At 40.6% G+C, this 22122-nt stretch overlaps 1 protein-coding gene across 4 annotated transcripts in view; it reads right to left on the reverse strand.

The window, feature by feature from the left end:
* The window catches only part of syne1a (spectrin repeat containing, nuclear envelope 1a), a 177222-nt gene that overhangs the window by 55734 nt on the left and 99366 nt on the right, over nucleotides 1-22122 (reverse strand). For all 4 annotated transcript variants that reach the window (XM_037537434.1, XM_037537437.1, XM_037537436.1 and 1 more), the window contains 20 exons: nucleotides 21643-21819; nucleotides 19835-19981; nucleotides 18983-19108; nucleotides 17654-17830; nucleotides 16864-17129; nucleotides 14289-16446; nucleotides 13830-14167; nucleotides 13510-13654; nucleotides 11650-11859; nucleotides 10187-10839; nucleotides 9768-9933; nucleotides 8888-9043; nucleotides 8322-8474; nucleotides 7991-8173; nucleotides 7083-7220; nucleotides 6774-6959; nucleotides 4194-4316; nucleotides 3379-3561; nucleotides 2416-2559; nucleotides 560-763 (listed from right to left, as the gene is read on the reverse strand). In XM_037537434.1, coding sequence (XP_037393331.1) covers nucleotides 560-763; nucleotides 2416-2559; nucleotides 3379-3561; nucleotides 4194-4316; nucleotides 6774-6959; nucleotides 7083-7220; nucleotides 7991-8173; nucleotides 8322-8474; nucleotides 8888-9043; nucleotides 9768-9933; nucleotides 10187-10839; nucleotides 11650-11859; nucleotides 13510-13654; nucleotides 13830-14167; nucleotides 14289-16446; nucleotides 16864-17129; nucleotides 17654-17830; nucleotides 18983-19108; nucleotides 19835-19981; nucleotides 21643-21819 — 6033 coding nt within the window. The remainder of the gene's footprint in view (nucleotides 1-559; nucleotides 764-2415; nucleotides 2560-3378; nucleotides 3562-4193; nucleotides 4317-6773; nucleotides 6960-7082; nucleotides 7221-7990; nucleotides 8174-8321; nucleotides 8475-8887; nucleotides 9044-9767; nucleotides 9934-10186; nucleotides 10840-11649; nucleotides 11860-13509; nucleotides 13655-13829; nucleotides 14168-14288; nucleotides 16447-16863; nucleotides 17130-17653; nucleotides 17831-18982; nucleotides 19109-19834; nucleotides 19982-21642; nucleotides 21820-22122) is intronic.

The following is a 22122-nucleotide window of genomic DNA, read 5'->3' on the forward strand; positions in this document are numbered from 1 at the left end:
ACACCCTGTCTCACCGGACCATAAGGAATAACTGAATGCTTGAGCAAGAAGCACACATGGAATCTTAGCCAAACTGCGGTCAGCCTCCTTTCTGGCCGTTAATGTGGAACTTGGCCCTCCTCATCTATTCTGTTTCAGAGCATTTCTTCGTGATGCAACTCTGAGCAATTGCCCAGCCGACCCAGAGCAGAACAGTTAGAGAGTAGAGGCTGAATAACACCCTCATCCTGTTTCCTGACCCACTGAGAAACAACAGCCTTAGTGTATGACACCACGGGGTGAACTGGGGCACTTGTGTAGCACTCCAGAGGAAAGGGGACAGTAATGCAATACTTGTCCACAGAGACACACAGAGAGAAAAACAAACAGTAGCATTAGAAAGAGTACATGAAGAGAGAGAGAGGAGAGAAAAGACAGAAAGAATAAGATGCACACACAGATGGAATCCAAGTCCTAGGAAAGCCAGCTGCAGCTTTAGGTATAAGAAGAAATGCACTCATACTAATAAATGCAACAGTCCCTGCATGTGCTTGTACGTGTGGATGTGCAGCTCACTCACCATGACCACAGAGGGGTGTGTTGCTGGGTGTTTGGACATCTCCACCTCCTCGTCCTCCAGCTCCTCCAGGCCGTCCGAGAGGCCGTCCACTTCGCTGACCGTCAGCAGCATGGTAGCATGTTTGGCTTTCACCGTCAGCATCTTGCACTTGGAGTTGAGGGCGGCTATCTGCTCCTGGTAGCCTTTTATCTTCTGGGCCAGCTCCTGTCACGACACCACATCACACATTACCCTTCATTCCTAAACCCTTAAAGCCGTGGGGCCTCTTGGTTTAGTCCACAGGATAAATAAACAAACATATGTGGTCCAGATTAAGTCCGGCATTGAAGAGTGGGAGGGGGTGAGGATCATGGGTAAAGGCAGAGAGAGGCAGCAGCAAGTTGAGCATTCATGCCTGTCTCTCTGCCTCTCTCTGTCTCTGCCGATTTGCAGTAAGAAAAACGAAAAAAAGAAAAAACGCAAGCCAGCAGTGGCTCAGTCAAAGGCGTTCTCAACTCGCAGCCAATCAGAGAGCAACTGGGGCGGGACAGGCACCGAAGCCCGAGGCAGGAGTGTGCCAGACAGACAATGAGCTAGGCCAGTGGGAGAGAGAGGGGGGGAGGGGCAAAGAAAGAGAGGAAGAAAGACTCAGCAGAGCGAGGCAGCACTTCCTCACTAACAGGCCACACACACACACACACACACACACACACAAAGACACGACTGGCAACAGGAAATGATCTCAGAGAGTAGGACAAGCCCCCTTCTGCCCCCAAATTTCCTTCCTTCTACTTCCTCCTTCTCCACCAATCCATAAGCAGATTCGCTAAGGGACCAAGAAGCAAGGAGAGCTCATATTACAGATTTCTCTGGAGTCGCCCCCCTCTCTCTCTCCCTCTCTCTCTCCCTCTCTCTCCCTCTCTCTCCCTCTGTCTCTGTTCTTTTCACACAGGCTATGCTCTGATAATGAGATCATGTGGGAAAGGGAAAAACTGCAGTATTCTGCTCTGCAGAGGAAAATAAAGGCTGATTAAAGTCATTTGAAGGCACCAAGCCTGACTAGCAGAAACCACGTGCATCAACGCAAAATTACATTCCTTAGATGAAGTGATAAACAAAATGCAGCCTATTTGCTATTTTTAATCATGTGTATATTAAAGTGTGTATGTGTGTGCAGAAACACACGTGGATTATTTTTTCTCTCAATTGTAATAGACAAGATTGAACCACACTCATTCAATCCCACTCAGCGAAAAAAGGAGACTCTACCCTTTCAAAGAGGAAACAGAGAGAATTTTCTTTATCTATTATTTAAATAACAGCTCAACACTAATAATTCTTAAATCTGCAGTGAAAGTGAAACAACTATGAGCTGAATGTAAAAAAAATGGTCATCTGACCAAGACATGTCAGGAATTCATGATCAAGCTAGAATTAAAAATATGTAGATGAAGATGTCAAAAAACTTCATAATTATGCTCAGGGACATTGCAGACATTCCTTTCATTGCTGCTTTTTACAAACACTTTCTGAAACCTTGGACTTGTTTTAGCTCTTTTTTCTAGACTTTGTCTGTTGTTTAGATTTAGAGAGAGCAGAACTAGTATAGCACTAAACTAAATGATCAGAGACTTATTTAATGTATGTAACAAACACAGAACCCAACTGACTTCAGATTAAATGAGTGGACTTGCTGGATTGTTTATGGTTTCCTTATAGGCTGCTTTGTATAAAAGGATCTGTCAACTAAATTAATGTAACTATAAATGTAAATGAAAGCAAATAAACACAGGGTGAGTGAAATGGATCTAATACTGCCTGAGTGTGTCTACACATGCATGTATATTGTGAGAGACACTCGAGATGCCAACTCTTACCTCATGGTGCTGTATCTGTGTTTTAAGCTCTTGTATGTTGCCCGTAGCAACAGGACGGTCCTGTATAACGTGGTGGGCTTCCTCGATTAGCTTCTGCAGATTCTTCACCTCCTGTTCATACTGTTCATACTGCACCATGGCCTCCTGGCAACACAAGACCAGATGTACAGCATGAGCCACTAAAAATTCAGCTACAATGGGCTTTATACCACAGTCTCAACTATGTTAGGACCATGTACCACTGCATATTAGCATAGACATGTTTCAGGATGACTGACAAAAAGGTAAAAGTAAATTAAAGAAATACGAGTGAAAAATACAGCATGGTATTACTACAAAGTTTCAAGACAGTGAAGTTATCATTGTTATTGTATTATCATCAAATATTTTGGCTGTGAAAAGTCACTGAAAGTATCTTGACAGCATTTCAGTAACAGTCAACTGTGATAACTTTATGAAACTGACATCCAACAGTACAGCGTTTCTTGAAAGAAACAGACCATTACAGATGCTTTCAAAGCATATAGGTAAGTACTGCATATAGAAGTTAGATGTCATGATTCATAAGTGGAGTATCCTGCTTACTTTAGTCTCTGTCACAAGTATGGGCCTGGGTTTGTCTATAGCTCTACACCATATACCCAAATGTTTGTAGACACCTGCTCATCCAATGCTTCTGAAAATATGGCTACTAATAAGAGTTTTTCCCTTTACTTAACGGCCTTTACACTAAAAGTGGAACACTTCTCGAGGATTTGAATGCATTCAGCCACAAGAACATTATTGAGGTCAGGTACTGAGGTTGGATGATAGTTCTGGATTACTCCTTCTGATCCTGAAGGTACTGCCAATAGAACAGAAATTATACAAGCTGTGTTCAACTTTACTTACAGAGTTTGTATAATCTCCATAGAAAGACACTAAAGATTATTCAAGCTCATTCTGTGTTTTTTGTGTATTTACCTGCAGTATATTGCACTGCTGAATGGCAGTGTGCTGGAGCTGGCTGCTGTCTTGCTGTAAACTCTGAGCAGTGACACACAGGGGTAAGGTGGCCATCACCTCCTCCGGCAGCTGGAGAGTGCTCATACACATCTGCAGAGCCTGTACCTGCACTTTAAATCCCTCCATTTCTGTCAGCAGGAGCTGTGGATTAAACATCAACCAATATATTCACTCAGTAAACACAAACTGCACAGAAGCATTTACAGCCATAAGATCTCTCTGGTCACTGGTAGGTCTGTCACAATGTCTGTTCGTGTGCCAGTATAAATAACATACAGTATTCTACCTAGACCAGTCAAGAAAACAGCATAAACCCGGGCAGGAAGTTTGTTCTTGCTTATAAAACAAAAAAGTTACTGATAAATAGAAAAAGTTACACAAATAGATAAAAAGGTATTGATACTGTATGAGAGTTTAAAAGGACACATGTTTTGTTCCTCTTATCCTCAGTATAGCCCAGTCATCTGTTAAATTTCACCACAAGCACTGATTTAATTTAATTTAATTCAATTTAAGGACTGATTAACCAAATCAGGAATTTGATGGTAAGTGCAAATACTGTGCAGCCTTGAGGAGAGGAAATGGTTAAGTTAACACACTGACAGGCATCAAGCCACAATTTATTGTTTTCCACTGTTACTCTTTTTTTCAAAGCAAATAAAAGCACCCTGCCCAAGTTAATAGTTTTAAATAAGTGTAGGGCCATTGTGCAGTATGTATACAATAGTTTGTCCATGTGTGAAAAATAATTCAGAAAACTCTGGTTAATGTACTTGTCTCTGGACCAGCTGTTCCCGAAGGCTGAGGCGTGCCAGGTCAGGCGAGGCCAGAGTCTCCTGGACTCTCTCTATGGACTGATGGAGGATCTTGACCTCATTCTCCAACCTGTTCAGATCCTATAAAAAGCACAGACACCATGTTCACATTCTTACAGAAAAAAATACACTGTTTCACATGGCAAACCAAGCAAAGAAAACATAATATATTAATAAATAATAACTATAATAATAAATATTGTAAGAAGAAGACAAATAAAGAGACATATAAAAGAGAAATGTACACTAATGAAATACAATTTACTGTAAAGTATCAAGGGGATCAAGAAACCAAAACAGGTTACATCTAAAGACACATTTTAACTGATCTCTTTTAAAGATGTTAATAGCCATGGATATGCAACAATGTGTTATAGAACGCACTACACCACACTAGTCAGTCTTATTATGTATTATGGAGTTTAGGCTTATTGTTCCTTTCTTCACAATTGTATTTATTGTTTGCATTCCATGTCTTGGACGTCTACTTGGCTCACTGAACCAAAAGTCTGACTCATTGTTCTGCATTTTTGTACAAAATGTAAGATTCTACTACATTCTGTATAAAAAAATAATACAAAAATGTTTTTGATATGACAGTGAGTGCACTGAGTAAATCTGCTTTTTTGGTTATAAATTTGTTAAAAAAAAAACAAGAATGTGAAATGTAAGAATGTGCCTCTGTGTTGCTTCTCTGATCATTTTTCCAATGTTACAGTAAGTGGCAAAGACAAGCTATTGCACAAACAAAGTGGACAGAAATCAGTAGTGCTATTAGCTGTGATAGAGTCTAATCCTCTGGAAGGCAGAAAGCCCCTCTCTCTGCAGGATACAAACTCCATATAAAGAGATTATCACCCAGCAGGGGTATCTTAAAGAAGCTTTGGTTAAGTCTTTTTTTAAACAAAATACAGAACTTACTATGGCCATTGTTTACATATAAACTGGGTAACAATTTTGGGCTGGCTGACTGTTTAAAGAGCAAGAATATAAGAACAATCTAGTATCATCTGTAGTACAGAAGAACAATATTATTTAGATTTTGATACTAACACGCTGCAACTGTCATTTAGTGCACTGAATGTCATCTGCTGCCACCAAAACACAAGTAGACACATTTAAAGTCAATTCCACAGCCTTGTAAAGTACATCATATGCATTTTTCCCGTGTCACTTTCTAATAATTTTTCAGTGTTGTACTGCTTACTGGAGGAGCTTGGTGTACTTTTAGGCAAAGAGTAAAAATGCCTTTGTAGGACATTTAAAAAAGTTTTTATAAAATTAAATAGTTTTAGATGTATATAGGATCATTCCTTGCATTTATTTATTCCTCCACTTATCCATTCGCCAACTAAGCCACTTATGCTCCTGGGTCATTGTTGGGGGGGGGTTATATTATGTAAGTGCATCAAAGTCAGTAACTTAATAGAGATCTTAAGGACTTGTAAAGGATTTATGACAGGGCACATAAAAGCCCCATATCTGTGTCAAGTGTATATGCATTACATTTATTATTAAAATCATGCTACTGAAGTGGCTTTATATAAAACATCCTTCAATAGAATAGAAAATGTATGATTTTGTCCTATCAAACAGCATCAGAAAATGAAATATTGTTTGAACTGACAAATATTACTTAATAATACTGTTCTATCCATATTAAATCATTAAGCAAATTTCTCTAATTATATCTCCCTATAAAAGACCTGCACGATTTCAGGTCATGCCATTGACCCACATTTCCAGAGTATATTTTAGGACAAGAAGTCACTCCCTTTAGACAAGCTTAAGTAGGTCGGTAATCTCACAAACTGTCTTGGGAATACCTTTCTAAATGAGAATGTGGCATGGCCAGATTGAGCTGGAGCTGAAAGCTGCTGTGTGGTAGGAGTAGCTGTTTATGGAATGAGGTGTGTCCTATAATTCAACACTGCCGTGGCCAGCACTGACAAAATGTTATACTTGGTAGGACGGAGATAAATATTCTAAAGCCTCCTCCTGAAATTATAACTTCCAATTGAAATTCAGTTTTACACCTCCAGAAAATGTATCTTATTTGGAAATTACAATTGTAAGAGGAGGCTTTGGAACATTAACCTCCGTTTATTTATAGACATACTGTCTATACTTAAAAAAAGCCCTGAAACATTTTTAAAAAGCCAACAGTGGGGCGCATGCTGATTCTGTGAGTTAAATGTGAGCATCAAGCAGACAAAGCAACAGTATGTAATAACACCACTAGAGGGCAACATATTATCAAAAATACAATGAATCTGGTGGTCTGTCAGCAAGAGACATGAGTGCAGCTTGTTACTCAATTTTAAAAGCTGCTGAAGTAAATACTGTCTGTTTGGGCTCTTTCTTACTGCAGTGTTCATTATAGTCTGTTCTTGATTTTATGTATGAATGTGTTAAGTGGATAGCTGCTTTTTGAACTCATTAAAAGTCATTTCAGAATCTGTTTATACAGACTTTGTTCATGCACAGAATATTAACAGTAAGCTGCTGGCCAAATCAGTTATGTGTGTAGTGTATCACCTTGGCTGCATCCTGTAGACTCAGCAAGCGTGATTTGGCACGCTGCTGCAGCTCTTCAGCATGGTGACTCAGCTCTGCCACCTGGTGGTGGAGAGCTTCTGTCTGCACCACTTCCCCTAGCATCCCCACTCTGTCTGCAAGACCCTCCATCTCACCCTGGAGCTTCCGCCATTCCCGCAATAATGCCTGGTATCATAAAACACCGCATGTCACACAATTTTTAAAGTGTGTGAACACAAATCTAAAACAACTCCAATTAAGAAGTTACTGACTTATCTGTTGTTCAGTGTTGAAATATGTTATTCATACCTGATGGGTTCTGATTTGTTCCTGCATCATGGAGGCAGGGCTCCAGATGATGTTGGCAGAAACAAGTGTTTCAGCCTTCTCTGTCCAGTTCAGAACCAAGGTCAGCATCTCATTGAACTCCTCAAAGTGCCGCTCCGCCTGGTGAATTAGCAGGTAATAAGAAAAGGAACAGCCAGTGTGAATCTCGAACAAATGTTACTGAGAATTCAAATAAAGACAGTAATGTATATACACATACATTTACACAGCATAAAGTATTACAGTGTTACTACTAACTTTAAATCCATTAAACAATCTACTTTATTTTACATTTCACTACCCTATCACAGTATAAAACCCAGATTTATTGCTCATTTATTTTTTTTATTAAATGTATGATCAGACTCATTGTGTTGCATGACATTAATGATGCTTAATATCCACATATACCACAACCAGAGTAATAAAAATAGACCTTAGTGGATCTCTACTTCTTTATGATCACTTACTTGTTTAAATCCAACACAACAGGTCACCAAGACCTGCCCCAAAATATACAAAAGTTCTGTAGTCCATGTGAAAAAATCAGATGCTATTATTAGCAGCAGCCTGTGCTGCAAAGAATGATACAAGCCTCTCTCAGAGAGAGAGAGAAAGAGAAGCATGTCCTGATGTTAAATTCTCTTGTTTTGTGGAAACCACTGTAGAAATTCATTTCCTGCAGCAGTGAACTGAACCAAGGTTCAATTAGAAGAGCACTAAGATTGGCAATTTTTGGTGGACCATGGTTCAGTTGTTTGGTGCAGACCAGTCTGGGTGGAGTGTTGACACCCGCTAAATCAGACCGAACTAAAAAATTCTTAAATTAATAAAGTATGATTGGTCTGCACCAAACAAGGCAGGTAAGAAAACACACTTAGACCTAATACCTTTTTAAGACGAGTGGTCTTTCCTTCAGCGAGCCTACTGGTCTGAGAGTGGAGCTCGGATAGCTTGTTGAGGCTTATGCCCAACTGCCTAGCCAGCAGTGGGTTCTGCTCCCCAAACTCCTGCACAGCCACATCCAGCTCAGACAGGACATGAGAGCAGTCCTCCAGCTCCTCACACAGAGTCTGAAGAGGAAAAATTAAGAGACCGAAAAAAAAAAATTGAATATAAAATTTTGAAATACAGCATTTTAAGAAATACATAGATCAAAAATTAAACTAGAAGTCAGAGACAGAGAAAAACGCAGCTTATGTATAAAAGCACACGCATTACCTCAGTCTCTTCCTTAGCCTCTTCTACGTCTACAGACTTCTGCTTAAGTTTCACAGAGATGGTGCTGACTTTCTCAGAGATGTCCTGTAGCCTGGCATTAAAATCTTCTTTAACATTCCTGCTGTGCTGGACTTCTCTCTCCCTGGTCTGCACCTGAACACAGGAAAACAACCAACACATGGTCACACACTGCTTAAGAAAGTCAGAACCAATTTCACATGAATAAAGAATTAATCAGTGCTCGGATTTCCAAAATAATATCAGCACAACGACGGTTCTTAAATGGTAGAGTGAGCATTACAAGGGACACTCTTTTTACCAGTTAAAATGTCCTTAACACTAAGATGCTTCAGGGAAACCAGGTCCTGATAAACTTCCCCAACAAGTGACATGAACAGTATTGCATTGAACATATGGAAATATTACAAAACCACCGTAAGAATCCATAAGAATAAGGTAATGTAATAACATTTCACCAAAGCAATCAAAGGCATGTAACCAATCAACTGTGTACATTTTTACATTTTACATTTATTTTGTGTGGAAGTGCACTTCTAAGTAGGTACCTGATCCTCAGCTGAACTCAGTGCCAGTGTGACCTCTGCTAATTGTGTGCTGATCTCAGAGGGCAGGGTAGCATGGAGGTCGTTGTATTTCATCTGTTGGCGGTCTGCAATCTGCTCCAGAGCCTGTCGCTGAGACTGCACACCACCATGAGCCATCTAGTATACCACAAACACACACCAAACACAGAACACTGATTCAGATCCTCATAACACCCTCAGAATATGGCTACATTTACATTACAAGCCTTATTGCTCAATTAAATTTTTTGCTTAAATCTGATCTTTCTGACGTAAGTGACCCGTATCTGTCATTAACATGAACAAACCTACACCCTAAAATGACCCACATGTGCACATCCAACTCAAAACATCAAGTGAACAAATCACACTCGTCATGGACAACATTAAATGAACTAACTAGCAGTACAAGCTTTCATTGCAATGACAATTTGCTCTAAACAGCTCCCAGTGTGAGACACACACACAAAAAAAAGGTCAGATTGCTTTTGCAGCATTTAGTCATGAAATTCAAGTAGGTGCTGCTACCACATTAACATGCAACTGATGGTAAATGCACAGTGTAATAATAAAAAACCAAAACAAAACAAATTCTGCTCTGGCCACACAGCCATGTTGTGGATATGCAACTGATTTAGGACCACACATGAAAGTAGTTCATATCTGATTTTAAAAGATCATATTTGAGTCTCCTCACAGCTCTGAAAAATAAATTGTGCCACTTGGTATCGTGAACATAGCTTATGCGTTAATGGGTCATTCTGAAAACCATATTCTGGCAGGTCAGGGTGCTAGAAAACATGGCTCTAACGCAATAATGCTTGTTGAGTGTGTCTCTACACTTTGTGATAGAGTTTCATACCTCAAGGTCGGACAGCAGGGTGTCCAGGTCTGCCGTGGGGCTGAGCAGCAGACCCTGCGTGTCCTGGATCCAGCCTTTAACTAGTTCTAGCTCCCTCTCCACCTCCTCTCGCTCCACCAGCTCCAACTGCACCTGCTGCCGGCTCACAAACACCTGCTGTAACAGACTGGAGTGGAGGGGGTAGAGGGTTGAAAGCTGAACTATTTTCAATTCCAAAAACAATTCCAAATGGACAGAAAAATACATTTCCATAAATATTTATTAACAAAGCATTAGCTTCATCTTACAGCGGGTTGGTATAATCATTAGTTAGACAGACTTTGTGTAATTATATCTTCCTATTGTGTATACAACGTGATTGCTTGCCTGATGCACAAAAACAAACACTATGTTCCGCATAAATGTCTTTTTATAAATACCTCTCATATTTTTCCTGCATTGCCTGAATCTCCTGCAGACACAGTGCCTCTGTGTTGCAGGGTCTGCTTGTCTGGCTGCACGGTGAGGTTGCCTGGTAGATAGGTGTAGTTGACTTGCTGCTGGGAATATGGAAACCATCACCAGACATGGTTGATTGGTTGCTAGGCAAGGTTGTCTGGTTGCTGGGAGCAAGTAATTGGTTGCTAGGTGTGGTTGACTGGTTGCTGGGAGTGTGTAAGGGGTTGCTAGACATGGCTGATTGGTTGCTGAGTGAGGTATCCTGGTTGTTTGGTGAGGCTGTCATGTTGCTGGGTGAGGCTGTCTGGTTGCTGGCTGTGGCTGGCTGGTAGCTGGATGAGGTTGCTCGGTTGCTGTGTGTGGTTGGCTGGTTGCTAGGAGCAGCTGGTCGACGGCTAGGTGAAGTTGCCTGGCTGCTGTGTGTGAATTCTCCTGCTGTGTCACAATGAAGAAGTAGGCTGATGGCGTGGTGTCTGAGGAGGGTCAGGGCACTGCTCTCTCTCTCCACCTCTCGGCTGAAGGAATCATGGTACTCTAAGAGACTGTGTAAAGCCACCATACTGGCCGCTTTCTCTACTACACTGTCAGGAACTCGGCTGTGCAAGTCCTCTGACACCACCTTCATCTTCTCCAGCTACAGGGAATAAGATAAGAGTTAGAATAATCCACATAGAAACATTTGGATCCTTATGGGAGACCAAAGAATGAAAATAAGTATCAATTTATTTCTACTCTGAAATGTGTGTTATTTAAGCTCTGTTTACTTTGTTGTATTGCACTCGTCAATTAACATGAATGTGACAATTAATCTGAATTAAACCTGATCACAAACTGTGAACACCATTTTCCTTCAAATAATAAATTTGCTTTTTTTTGAGTTTCACCGTATATTAACCATGTTGTCTAGCAATGTCATTATCATTAAAAAAAAAGGTGCAAATAAAATTGGGACGCTATTCATCTTAGATACTATATATTCAGGAGGTAGTCTTGTCTTCTTTTGAGGTTGCAGTTTGCTTTTATCAGTATAACAACAGGGCACTGCTGGTCATTATCGCGAGGGAAAAAAGCTCCCCTAATGGTTGATGAATGATGGTTGTTGAACAGATGCTTTGTACAAGGCATTTTGCTTGTCTCTGTTTTGTTGTTTTGCATACGGCCTTGCAATAGTAATGACTCATCCTAATGGAGTGATGTCATGTCCTCTGAAGTGAAATAGATGAAAGGAAAAAAAAATCAGACATGGATTTTTGAATTGGTGTAGGGGTGTACATTTGGGGGAAAAGACCTTTGACTCTGAATAAAAATAAGAATATTCGCTATTTTTATATAGCGACTTTCCTATAAAAATGCAGCTTTTTAGGACAATTCTAGAAATTGTAATATTTTTCCTCATGGTTTTTGATGTGTAATAATGATGCAACAACATATTTTGCTGCCTTACCTTCTCCTTAAAACACATCCAGTCATGTACAGTGTCCTTCAGAGCCTTCTCCTGTGCTCTAGCTACACTGCTCAACTGAGTCCACCGACAGCACAATGCACAGACAGATCGAGATGCCATGGCACTGGATATAGCCTCATCAAAGTGAGTGATCTGCTCTTTCAGCTTTGTCAGTTTGTCCTGAAAAGATTCCACCTGGAATATAATAGTCTATAAAGAGTAGAGCAAACATCATTTTTTGTATAGACAGTACAAAACTATAACAAATTACACTAAAAAATGTTTTTCAGAAGAAAATAATCTCAGATGGCCATACATGACCTCATAACAAGAATGCACATTTAAGGACAACATTTGGTGCTAGACTGGGACTAAATCAGCTGCTAAAAAAGATACTCCCCCTCTAAAACCTGCCCCAATACTCCTCTAGTCCATCCTCTTTTAATGAAACCTAATAACACAGCTCAGAAAAGAATATTATGATATGTTGTGATGTGATTTTTTTATGGTAACAATAAGTATTGTTATACTGCTCAACCCCTGGTTGAATTGAACTGCCTTTCACTAGTAAGAGATTTTATCTTTTCACCACATGTAATTCTCTGAATATGTGACACACATCTACATGCTTATTTGGAGTTTTTTTAGGAGGAAATTTAGCACTACAAACTTACATTAACATCTAGTTTCAGTATGTAAAATGGCAATAACAACAGAAAGTACTAATTGGTCAATTCTGTTTGACCTGCATTAAATTAAAAACAGTACAAAGAAATGATATTTGACGTTTACCATTTAGCATTCATTCTCGTAGTTTGCAATTCATAATATGGCACACATTTCAATAGAAGACAGACAGGCCAGTGTAGCACCTGCACAATCCTATTACGCTGCAGTGTTTCTTGGTGTTGTAATGTTAAAATAAGCATGGGTATCCCTGAAAAAGATGCTGTCTGGAAGGCAGCATATGTTGCTCCAAATGGAGTACGAATACAATGTATCTTTCAGCATTAAATGTGCTTTCACAGATGATCACCCTGGGCCACGACAGAAGGTGGATTTTAAACTTTACGCTGGTAACAATCTGGATTCATATTAACAATCTGAAAGGTGGACTCGTGAGAGCATGATACATGTTTCCACTGTGCATCAGTCCATTTCAGATGAGCTCAAGTCTACAGAGGTTAGCAGCACTTCTGGACTTGCTGACAGATGGTTTCCACTGTGCATAGCACTGTTTTAAATTGCAGTTAGCAATGCACAGATGAGCAATGTATATAAACAATGGTTTGTCAAAGTATTCCTAACCCTGTGTGGTGATATCTATCACAGAAGCATTCCGGTTTTTAATACAGTGCTGTTTGAGGAATTGGAGGTCATGGGCATTCACTTGTTTTGTTTTGTGAGATTTGTCCAGATCACCTAAATCTTTTGGTAATATCATGCACTGTAGAGGGAGAACTACCTAAAATTCTTGCAAATAAATAAAATTCTTACATAGTTAGACTATTTTCTGATGTAATTTTGGCAAAGTGAAAAGCTGCGAGCCATCCTTTGGATGAAGTCCTTCCTGGATGCTACTTTTATAGTCAAGCTAAAAACAGGCTTGGTGTCTAATGGTCTATGCTGAAGAGAACACCATCACCCTTTACTTTGAGCTCTGGTTTCATGAAACTTTGGCCTAGTTTTGAAATTTAGTGTTTGTTCCCACTGTAACAGGTCTACATTCCCACCCAGATTTAGTCCAATATTTATCATAGTTGTCCTCAGATGTTCTTGTCATGAGATTACACCTGCCCCAGAGAGACTATAGAAATAAAACAAAAGAGGGAACAAATTCTGAATTCAAATCAAACTGACTTGGTGAGAATGGAGCTTGTCCTCAGCCTCTTCAAGGGAGCTAGCTTTAGCTGTGCTAAACTCCGCCAATCTTCTCTCAGTCTCACTCATTTGCTTTACAACCTCTTCGCTCTCTTTCTGGAATGATCTCCACTGAGTAGACCATCTAAGACAAACAACATACAAACAACTTTAAACATTAAATCTGAAGTGTAGTCTGTAGTTGAGCTGTAAAGTGCCAGTAGACCATACATTATGCACAGCAACAAATTATTAATGCATTGATCAAGCACCTGAAAGTGTTCAACCAGAAAAAAAGCCCAGCATAGCATACAGCTTACCTGTTTAAGGTTTCCTGGTGATGTCCTAGCTGCTTCATGAGCTTCGAACTCCTTTGAAAAGTACTCTCATAGTCCTGTTTGAGTTCTTCAACAACAGCACAGTCAAAAAAGTCCTCCATCTGAAGGAACAGTGCCTCAATTTCCCACACTGCATTGTTGAGGGTCTGCTTCTGAGCTATCACTCTTTCTGCTTCCCAAAGGTACTCTTTAAAGTCTTCCAAATCTGGTTTCTGGCTAGTCTGTTTTAAGACGGTATCAGCATCCTCATTCCACTGATGAGTAGACTTCAAGGCACACTTGTATGTTTGTAGCAAGGACAGTGCTGACTGTAAGGCTGCCTGTGGACAAACATTACAGCATTGAGTGTAAGGATTAATGTGTGATGTAGAAGGCATTTTAAGTGACATTTTGAGTAATGTGGATATTGCAAGATTTACAAAAAAAAATTTGACTATGTACCTGTTTAGTTGTGAGTGCTTGCTGAACCTCAGTTTCCAACACTGCAATGTCCTTTAAATAGTCCTCAATGTGACTGGGAAAGGTCTGTTCAGCACTGTATTTTTGTTTCTCATTTTGGCTTAAAACCTCCAATAACTTAAGCCTAGACTTAACTTCTCCTTGAAGTGCTAGTACTGACCTGACCTCATCCTGAACTATGTCCACATTTGTTTCCTGGAGATTTAATGGACATTTGAGTCTATCTCTGAGCTTACTGAGCCACTCCAAGGTTGCTTCGATTTTTTTCTGTAAACTGTACCTTCCCACTATACAACACTCACATTCTTCTATGCATTTAAAAATCTTTGATTTCAAGGCCTGAAGCTGTGGCTCCTTAGAGGCAACCTGATTTGTAAGGGTGTCAGGATCAAAGTGCTGGCTTAATTCCACTATCTGTCCTGTAAAACTTTCTGAATAAGAAATAGTCTCTTCTAGATCTTTGGCCAGTTTGTGTAGTCTAGAGAATCTCTCCATGGCATCTAACTGCTCCTCAGAACAAAGTTTATCCATGTGTTCCTTGATTTCATTCATGCCGCTATCCATTTTTACAACCTTGGCATTGTAGTCTTCTAATAAATTCAATGTGCTATTCAGCTGCTTAACTTTTTCCTTTGTCACTAGATCAAGTCTATTATGGAGACTAGCTAGCTGATCAATGATCTCAGGTGTATATGGCTGTCCCTTGCTATGGAAATCCTGAGTTTTACCCCTCAACTCTTTCAATGCCTGAAAAAGATTTGCAAGCCCTTTCTGTAGGTCAGCATAATCACTATGTAACCTTTTTCCATCCTCAAGACTTTGGTTGGTTATCTGCTTCTCTAAGGCATCACACTGCTCCTGAAGCTCCCCTAAAGCCTTGCGTGTCACTTCTATAAGGGACTCAAATTCTCTGCGTTCTTGAATCACTTGTTGCACTCTTTCTCGCTTTTCTTTGGTTGATATTAGAATGTTGTTGTATTGTTGTGGAAGGCCATTAAGTTTCTCATCCAGGTAGCAATGATCCACCTCATTTAGGGTGGGAAGAATTTCCTGTCCTGCCCGCTGGACAATGAGCAGAAGATTCTCATAAGCTGAGGTATGAACCAGAAGCTGCTGGTACTTGTCCAACTGGTTCTGCAGTTCCTCATCACTTCCACTGAGATTAACTACAGGGAATGTGGCTGCCTCTGCTTGTCTCAGCCACTCACAGACTCTGTCCAGGTCTACTTTGAAATACTTCCGGATAACCAGTGCTTTCTCCAGATGCTGCAAGTGCTGGGTGCATCTTTGGAGGGAAGCCTCAAATGTTCCCTGTAGTTCCTCAAGCCTCTGAAGAGTCTCAGTCTTTTTCTCTTCTGTTGTATCCTTCACTAACTCACGTCCCTGTGTCCAAAGCGAGGTCAGCTCCACCTGATACGCCCTTAGAGTGCTACATATATTTTTGCAAGTAGACACCTGCTTGGAGAGCCCGTCTGGTAAGAGTGCTATGTGTTCATCTGCAAGAACTCTCTGCTCTTGTTGTTTGATCCATCCAGCTGCCCTGTCCAGAGCCTGGAGAAACTGTGTCCGTTCTGTGAATAATTTACTGAGGCTTTTGCGATGTTGAGCTGCCTTAGATCCTAGAGATTCAAGAAGCACTTGCACTTCTTGCACCAAAGCCTGCAGCGTCTTCCTATCATCTAGACCTAAATGAGAAGAGAGGCTGTCAGCCTCAGACACAACTTGAGTCAGGAGCTGTTGTTTAGCTTCCAGTTCTGCACAAAAGCTCAAGTGGTCAAACAAAAAGCTCTGAGCCAAATCAGGAGGGGGACTGGTTTTTAGCACCTTGGAGATGGATGGTCGCTGAACTTCAGCCCACTCTTGGGTCTCCCGTAACTGGTCTTCTAAATGGTTCAGGTCTTCAAGGGTCTGTACTATGTCCTGGATCTTCTGGTGAACCTGCATTTCCAACTGGGTCCAGCGTTGCTCCAGGTAACCCACCTGCTCCTTGACAAGGTCCTTATCTTCAAGACCAAGTCGTGGCAGAATTGTGTTCCTGTTATCTCTCAAGGCATCTAGCACACACCTCTGATCCTGAAGATCTACAGACAGTTTTTTCAAGGCATCCAAATACATTACAATACTCCTCTCTGTGTCCCCCCTAAAAAAAAGAAAAAGAAAATTACAATCAACCAGAAATCAAATCTGACAATTTCACCATGTTAATTCGTCATATGTAATTCATAAAATCATTTAACTGAACTCTTTACCTGTAATTTTCAGTAAAAATGTAATGATTTGAGTAGTTTTGAAACAGAAAAACAATATTTATACGAGAAACCACATTAGCAGTACACTTCATGCATTAATTATTTTACTGTTTCCCAGTCTAGTCCTTAAGGATCTGAGATAGTCCACTGTTTTGCTTCTTATCAGCCCCTAGCACAGTCGAACCAAGTTGTTAGAGACTGAGAGACAGCAAAAATGTAAACTTTGTTGTGGACCCAATGACTGGCTTGGGAACAAAAAAATTAGTCAATTAAGACTTGAATTAAATGAAAACAGGTACGATGCATGCCTGGTCAGATATTCCCATTCCTTGGACAACTGGTCAAACAGCTCCTCTGCCATACTGAGGCATTCATGATAATCCCCACTTCTCTGGAGATCCTGCTCTCTCTGCTCTAGCAGCTTTGCAGCCTGCTTGCCCAGTTCCAGCCAAGCTCGACGCAGGCGACCCACTTCCACCAGCTCGGGGGACTCCTGACCAGTCATCAGTTTACCGACACTTTCTCTCAGATGGGTAAGATCAGCCTGCCTGGCTTGCACCTCCTGGATAAAGTCCTTCAGGGTAGAAAATAAAAAGTCATTATTAAACGTCAGTAGCCAGACTTTAATAAATGTAATGGGCAGCTTAATGGCAAACCATGGGCTTTGAGGAAATTGGAGTTTTCATTTTTCATTCTGTTGACAGCTCACTATGATAGTATCTGCTATTTTCACACACAATGACCGCGTAGGCCTGGTGACTGTAATTATGGGCACTGACAAATCAATTCACACATCCATAATTACAGCCAGGCATGCAATATGGAGGGCAATGCCAGGAAACGTGACAGAACACAGAAGCCAGACTAAACAGACTGAATCTACCTCTGTAATAAAGCATGTAGTCAGACCACAAAGAATATGCAGGAGAGACTGCTAAAATTCTAATTTTACAATATCTGACCTGCCCCCGTCTTTATCTGAAATATTCACAAGCAGATCTGTGAACTTACCATTGTGATCAAATTATCATCACCTCCCAAATCTGTTGATGGGCACTGATTGTTGCTATAGATAAAGGTTAAAATCCAGAGTCTCACCTGGGCTTGGTCCAGCTGATTCTGGGCAACTTTTGGCTCAAGTTCTGCTGATCTCCGGAGCATGTTCTGAAGAAGTTGCTCTGCCTCTCTGAGACGAAACTCGAGATCAGAACGCAGGCCTTTTATTGCCCTCCAGCTCTCTGCCAATTCTTGGGATTCCAACATCCTCTCCTCAACCTGTGTTTAAATATTTGAAGGCAAGAGATCTGAGCACATATGCTTTATGTTTCAAAATGTATCACCTGGCTTTCCTTGCTATCTTACTTTGCTAACTCAGGACAAAAGAATTACCCAAAAAATCACTACACAAATAACTTCACTTCCAATAAATCCTTTACTAATAATATCACAAATAAAAACATTCACTTTTGAGGTAGACAGTCACAATCAGCTCTATAAACCAGTTCCACAGTATTCCACAGAATGCACTTGCTGCACAATTTAAGGTGGAACGGGACAATTCGATCAAGAATCTGACACCAGCTTTGTAACGTTTTAGTGTTTGACAGTTTCTCGCTGCAGATTAAATGTATCAGGAAACCAGCTGAGTGCTTATAAATGCAAACAGTCCATAAATCTTTCTCTTTGCATTTTCATTAGCTACTAGTTAGGCAAAACTTGTCTGCGTTGCTGTGGTCACCAGCAGTCTGCATGCCAACCTCCAGTGTCAAAGGTTGGTGAATTAGCATTCTATATTAACTTCAGTGTTCAAGACCACTAACTGTTAAAACTTATAAAAAGATCAGCAGAGCTTTATTTTACTGAAAAGGAGGATTATTTTATTGTTTCCTAAAAATCTAATTCTGTGGAGCCAAAATAAAGCAGTAAAAGAGCTGCATGTTGCCCCCCTCTTTTAAATGGACAATGGGAGCCAGGTCCCGTCCATAAGCCGTTTTTCTTTCTTTCTTTCATTTTTGTAACTTAATACAAGGCAGAATGTTAAAATGATCCTCTAGGTGGTGGTATAATGAAGAGCCGTTTGGGAGCCGAAACAGTTGGCACTTCTAGGTGAGCTGAGCCAAATGATCTTGATTCACCAAAGAGACGAAATCCCCATCACTATCATACACACAGACGCAAATGAACCCAGGTGAAGCAGTTTTCATTTTAGGCTGCGATTTATTTTATTTCTCCATTTACTAACCAAACTATTCAGTCAGATATATATTTGTCGTGAAAGAAATACAGATACAATTTCCAGCATTTTCAAGCACTTTATCCAAAATTCCAACAGTTTTCAAACCTGGAAAATACATCATAAATATTCAAGCATTTTCAAGGATTTCAAGCATCCGTACGAACCCTGAACAAGGAGAGGAGGGTAGTCACCTGAATTTTGACCTGCTGGATATCAGCAGCAGTCTCCTGCACCTTCTCATCAGACAGGTCACAGGTAGAGCAGACCAGCTGCAGGTAGGTACTGGCCTGTTCCTGCAGAGTTCGCTCCTGCTTCACCTGTGTGGGTAGTCCCAAAAAAAAGTATTCAGCTATATATTTGCTTATATACTTCACAGGTTCAATACCCTGAGTCGACAGTATGTGACTGAAGTACCCTTGAGCAAGGCACCTAATCCCCACCAGGGATAGGGCTGCCCACTGCTCTGGGCAAGCGTGCTCATTGCTCCCTAGTGTGTGTGTTCACTGCTGTGAATGTGGTGTTTCACTGCACAGATGGGTTAAATGCAGAGGTGAAATTTCCCCATTGTGGGATTATTCAATCTCTGCACAGTGACATCAGGAATCACATCCAAGGGTAATCTGAGGAGCTCATGTTTTGTGCTGAACTAAAATTAACTGGTCTGTAACTAACTACACAGCAGTTGATGTAGGATTATGGAAAGAAGCACAGCTCAGCTTTCAATTCAACTTTTCCCTAACCTTCACTGTAAACCTAACCTTAATTGTGCTGCTGTTTGATGTTAGTTTGTAAACAATAAGAGCATTTGTAGATAAACAGTATCATCTTAGCTTCCTTTAAAGTATGACTAACTGCTATGCCAATTCAGTGACAAAAGCACTTTTAATAGTAAACCTGCATACAAAAGCACCTTCATAAAAAGACACTAACCTTAAGATTTAATTACAATGACTAAAATATGATTATACACCATATCAAAACAGTCTCTTATTGCCCATGTTTACTACTACTAAACAGTGAAAATGCCTCGCTGGATTGTGTACCTGAATAAGTGCCTCTTCCAGGCAGCGAGGTGTATGCACAGGGGGCTGTAATTCCTCATGCATGTTGGACAGCCAGGTCTGACACTGCTGCAGTGCATCTCGTAAGCTCACGTGCCTCTGCAGCTCCCGGTCCAGACTCTGATAAACCTAGAAAGACACAGAGCAAATCACTCAGCTAAGCCTGAAGAGGCAAGTGCTACTACTGAATAAATGCATATAAGATATTTCACCAACTAGTGTCAAGGTCTCAGACTAGACTTCAGAATAAATGATCTTGCTATCTCCAGTACCTTTTACATTGTGAAGCTTGACAGGTCTCCTAAAAAGGTCCATGTTTGGAGTTTTACTTAAATATTGCAAGGTCAAATATGCTTCAAGGTCAAATACACTTCAGCTCTATTCTTTCAGGATAACAGATAATCCATCCTAGTTCTGAGGCTTAGCATTCTCACTATTTATTGATCATTATCAACATCAAGTATTATTGCAGATATGACAACACGGTTTGCTCAATAACTTATTGTGCAGAATATATAAATATATTGTTTCTGCACTTCCTTATTATAATTTCTGACAAATTGAGGGGTTAGAAGTGACATGAGGACCACTTAATACAAACAGTGATAAACTGGGTCAACAAAACCAAAGCCCATTTGACAGGTGTTGAATGCTCTGGCATGCCTGACACCCATGTGGAGAAAAGCTGATGCTGATTGACATTCCTAATTCTAAAGCCTTGGAGGGGGGCAGTCAATGACAGGCATGCTTTGGCAGAAAGCATGGATTGGCAGTGTACCTAGTCTGGCACTCAATGACCAGACTGCAAGGTGGTGGGATTTACAGAGTGGCAGTGCGCTGGCAGGGCAGGCCAAGGTTTGGCACAAGATTATGTTAGTAGGGGGTATTAACTAGGAAAGGGGGGGATTTTTATCACTGTGAAGAGCTTGGTTTTACGGCTGGCTGTGAGAAGGGGTAGGTATTAATAGACTGAGTATTTTGCTTTGGGAACTGCTGGGCGTTGAGCTCAGCAGAGGCTGGCATTAGGTTGGCACATTAGAAGTGCATGTGCTCATAGAAGAAATCAGGTGGCCCTTTTTGAAGTCTCAGGGCAGGATTTGAAAAGTGCACAATCCATGCTCAACAGCCAGTGGTTACTTTCTAAGGGCAGAACTGCTTTCATTAGCATTAGCATAAAATCATATGAGTAAATTCTTGCTACTATCTTTAAATAGCAGGAAATCTAAAATCTTCTAGTCTGACTGCCTTACGTTATGTTATCACTATTTTAAAAGTTTGCATACATACATCAGAACTTCAAAGGCAACAATTCACAATGATAGCTTTTAAGTAGATTTTAAGTATGAATGAGGGAACAATGAGGGAAATTCAGAAATAACTTTTTGAAGCCCAATTTACAGAATTTGATAGGTGAGTTTATATTGGCAGTGGGAAAATATCCTGGCATGCTTCCATGCAAGTAAGCATGGATCAGTTGGCTAGAACCACAGAGAAAATTAAAAATGAACTGTGATCTGTCACTGAAGCATGAGTCAAATCTTGAACTAGTGCACTTTCAATACTGTGAAATGTGCTAAGGTAATCAGATGTTTGTAAATGTAAGCTGTCTTGAGAGAGGTTGCATAAGAAAACAGTTTGCGAGTGAATAACGTGAGTGTAGAGAGTTATCTGGTACAGCTTCAGGAAGGCTGGCAAAATACTAGTTGGTCAATAAAGCAGGGTCAATACACAGAGGATGGATCAGAGTGGGTGTATTGGCACAGTGCATGCCTGCTGGCAGGGAGACTCACGCGCTGTGCTGTGCTGCAGATGGCCGAGTAGCTGTCTCGAGCTCCCTGCAGGTGGCTTTGAGTCTGCTGGCGAAGGCGAGCCTGGATGCGCTCACTGCATCCAGACACCAGCTCCTCTCCTCTCTCCTTCAGCCCCGCCAGACGCTCCTCAAAGCCCGCAATCTCCTCCATGATGGCCTGGGATTACGAGCAAACAGACAAGCACATCATCATAGGACATGAAATAAATGCTGTGGAAGAACCACATAATGACTGCTGTACAAAGATTTTGATTCTGATATTCTAAAAGAAATCTAGAAACTAACAGCAATGTAGCAATTCATTTGTTTTCTCGGCGCATTGATTAAATGACTGAAATATGAACATCAATAAGAAAAAAAACCTAGGTCAAAACCAGTCATCACTTTAGACAAACATCTATATAAAATACTGATAAAGGATTTAGAAACAAAATAAACGTTTGAATTGATATATTTCTCA

Source organism: Pygocentrus nattereri, chromosome 4, assembly GCF_015220715.1.
Source record: "Pygocentrus nattereri isolate fPygNat1 chromosome 4, fPygNat1.pri, whole genome shotgun sequence".
Taxonomy (NCBI): Eukaryota; Metazoa; Chordata; class Actinopteri; order Characiformes; family Serrasalmidae; genus Pygocentrus; species Pygocentrus nattereri.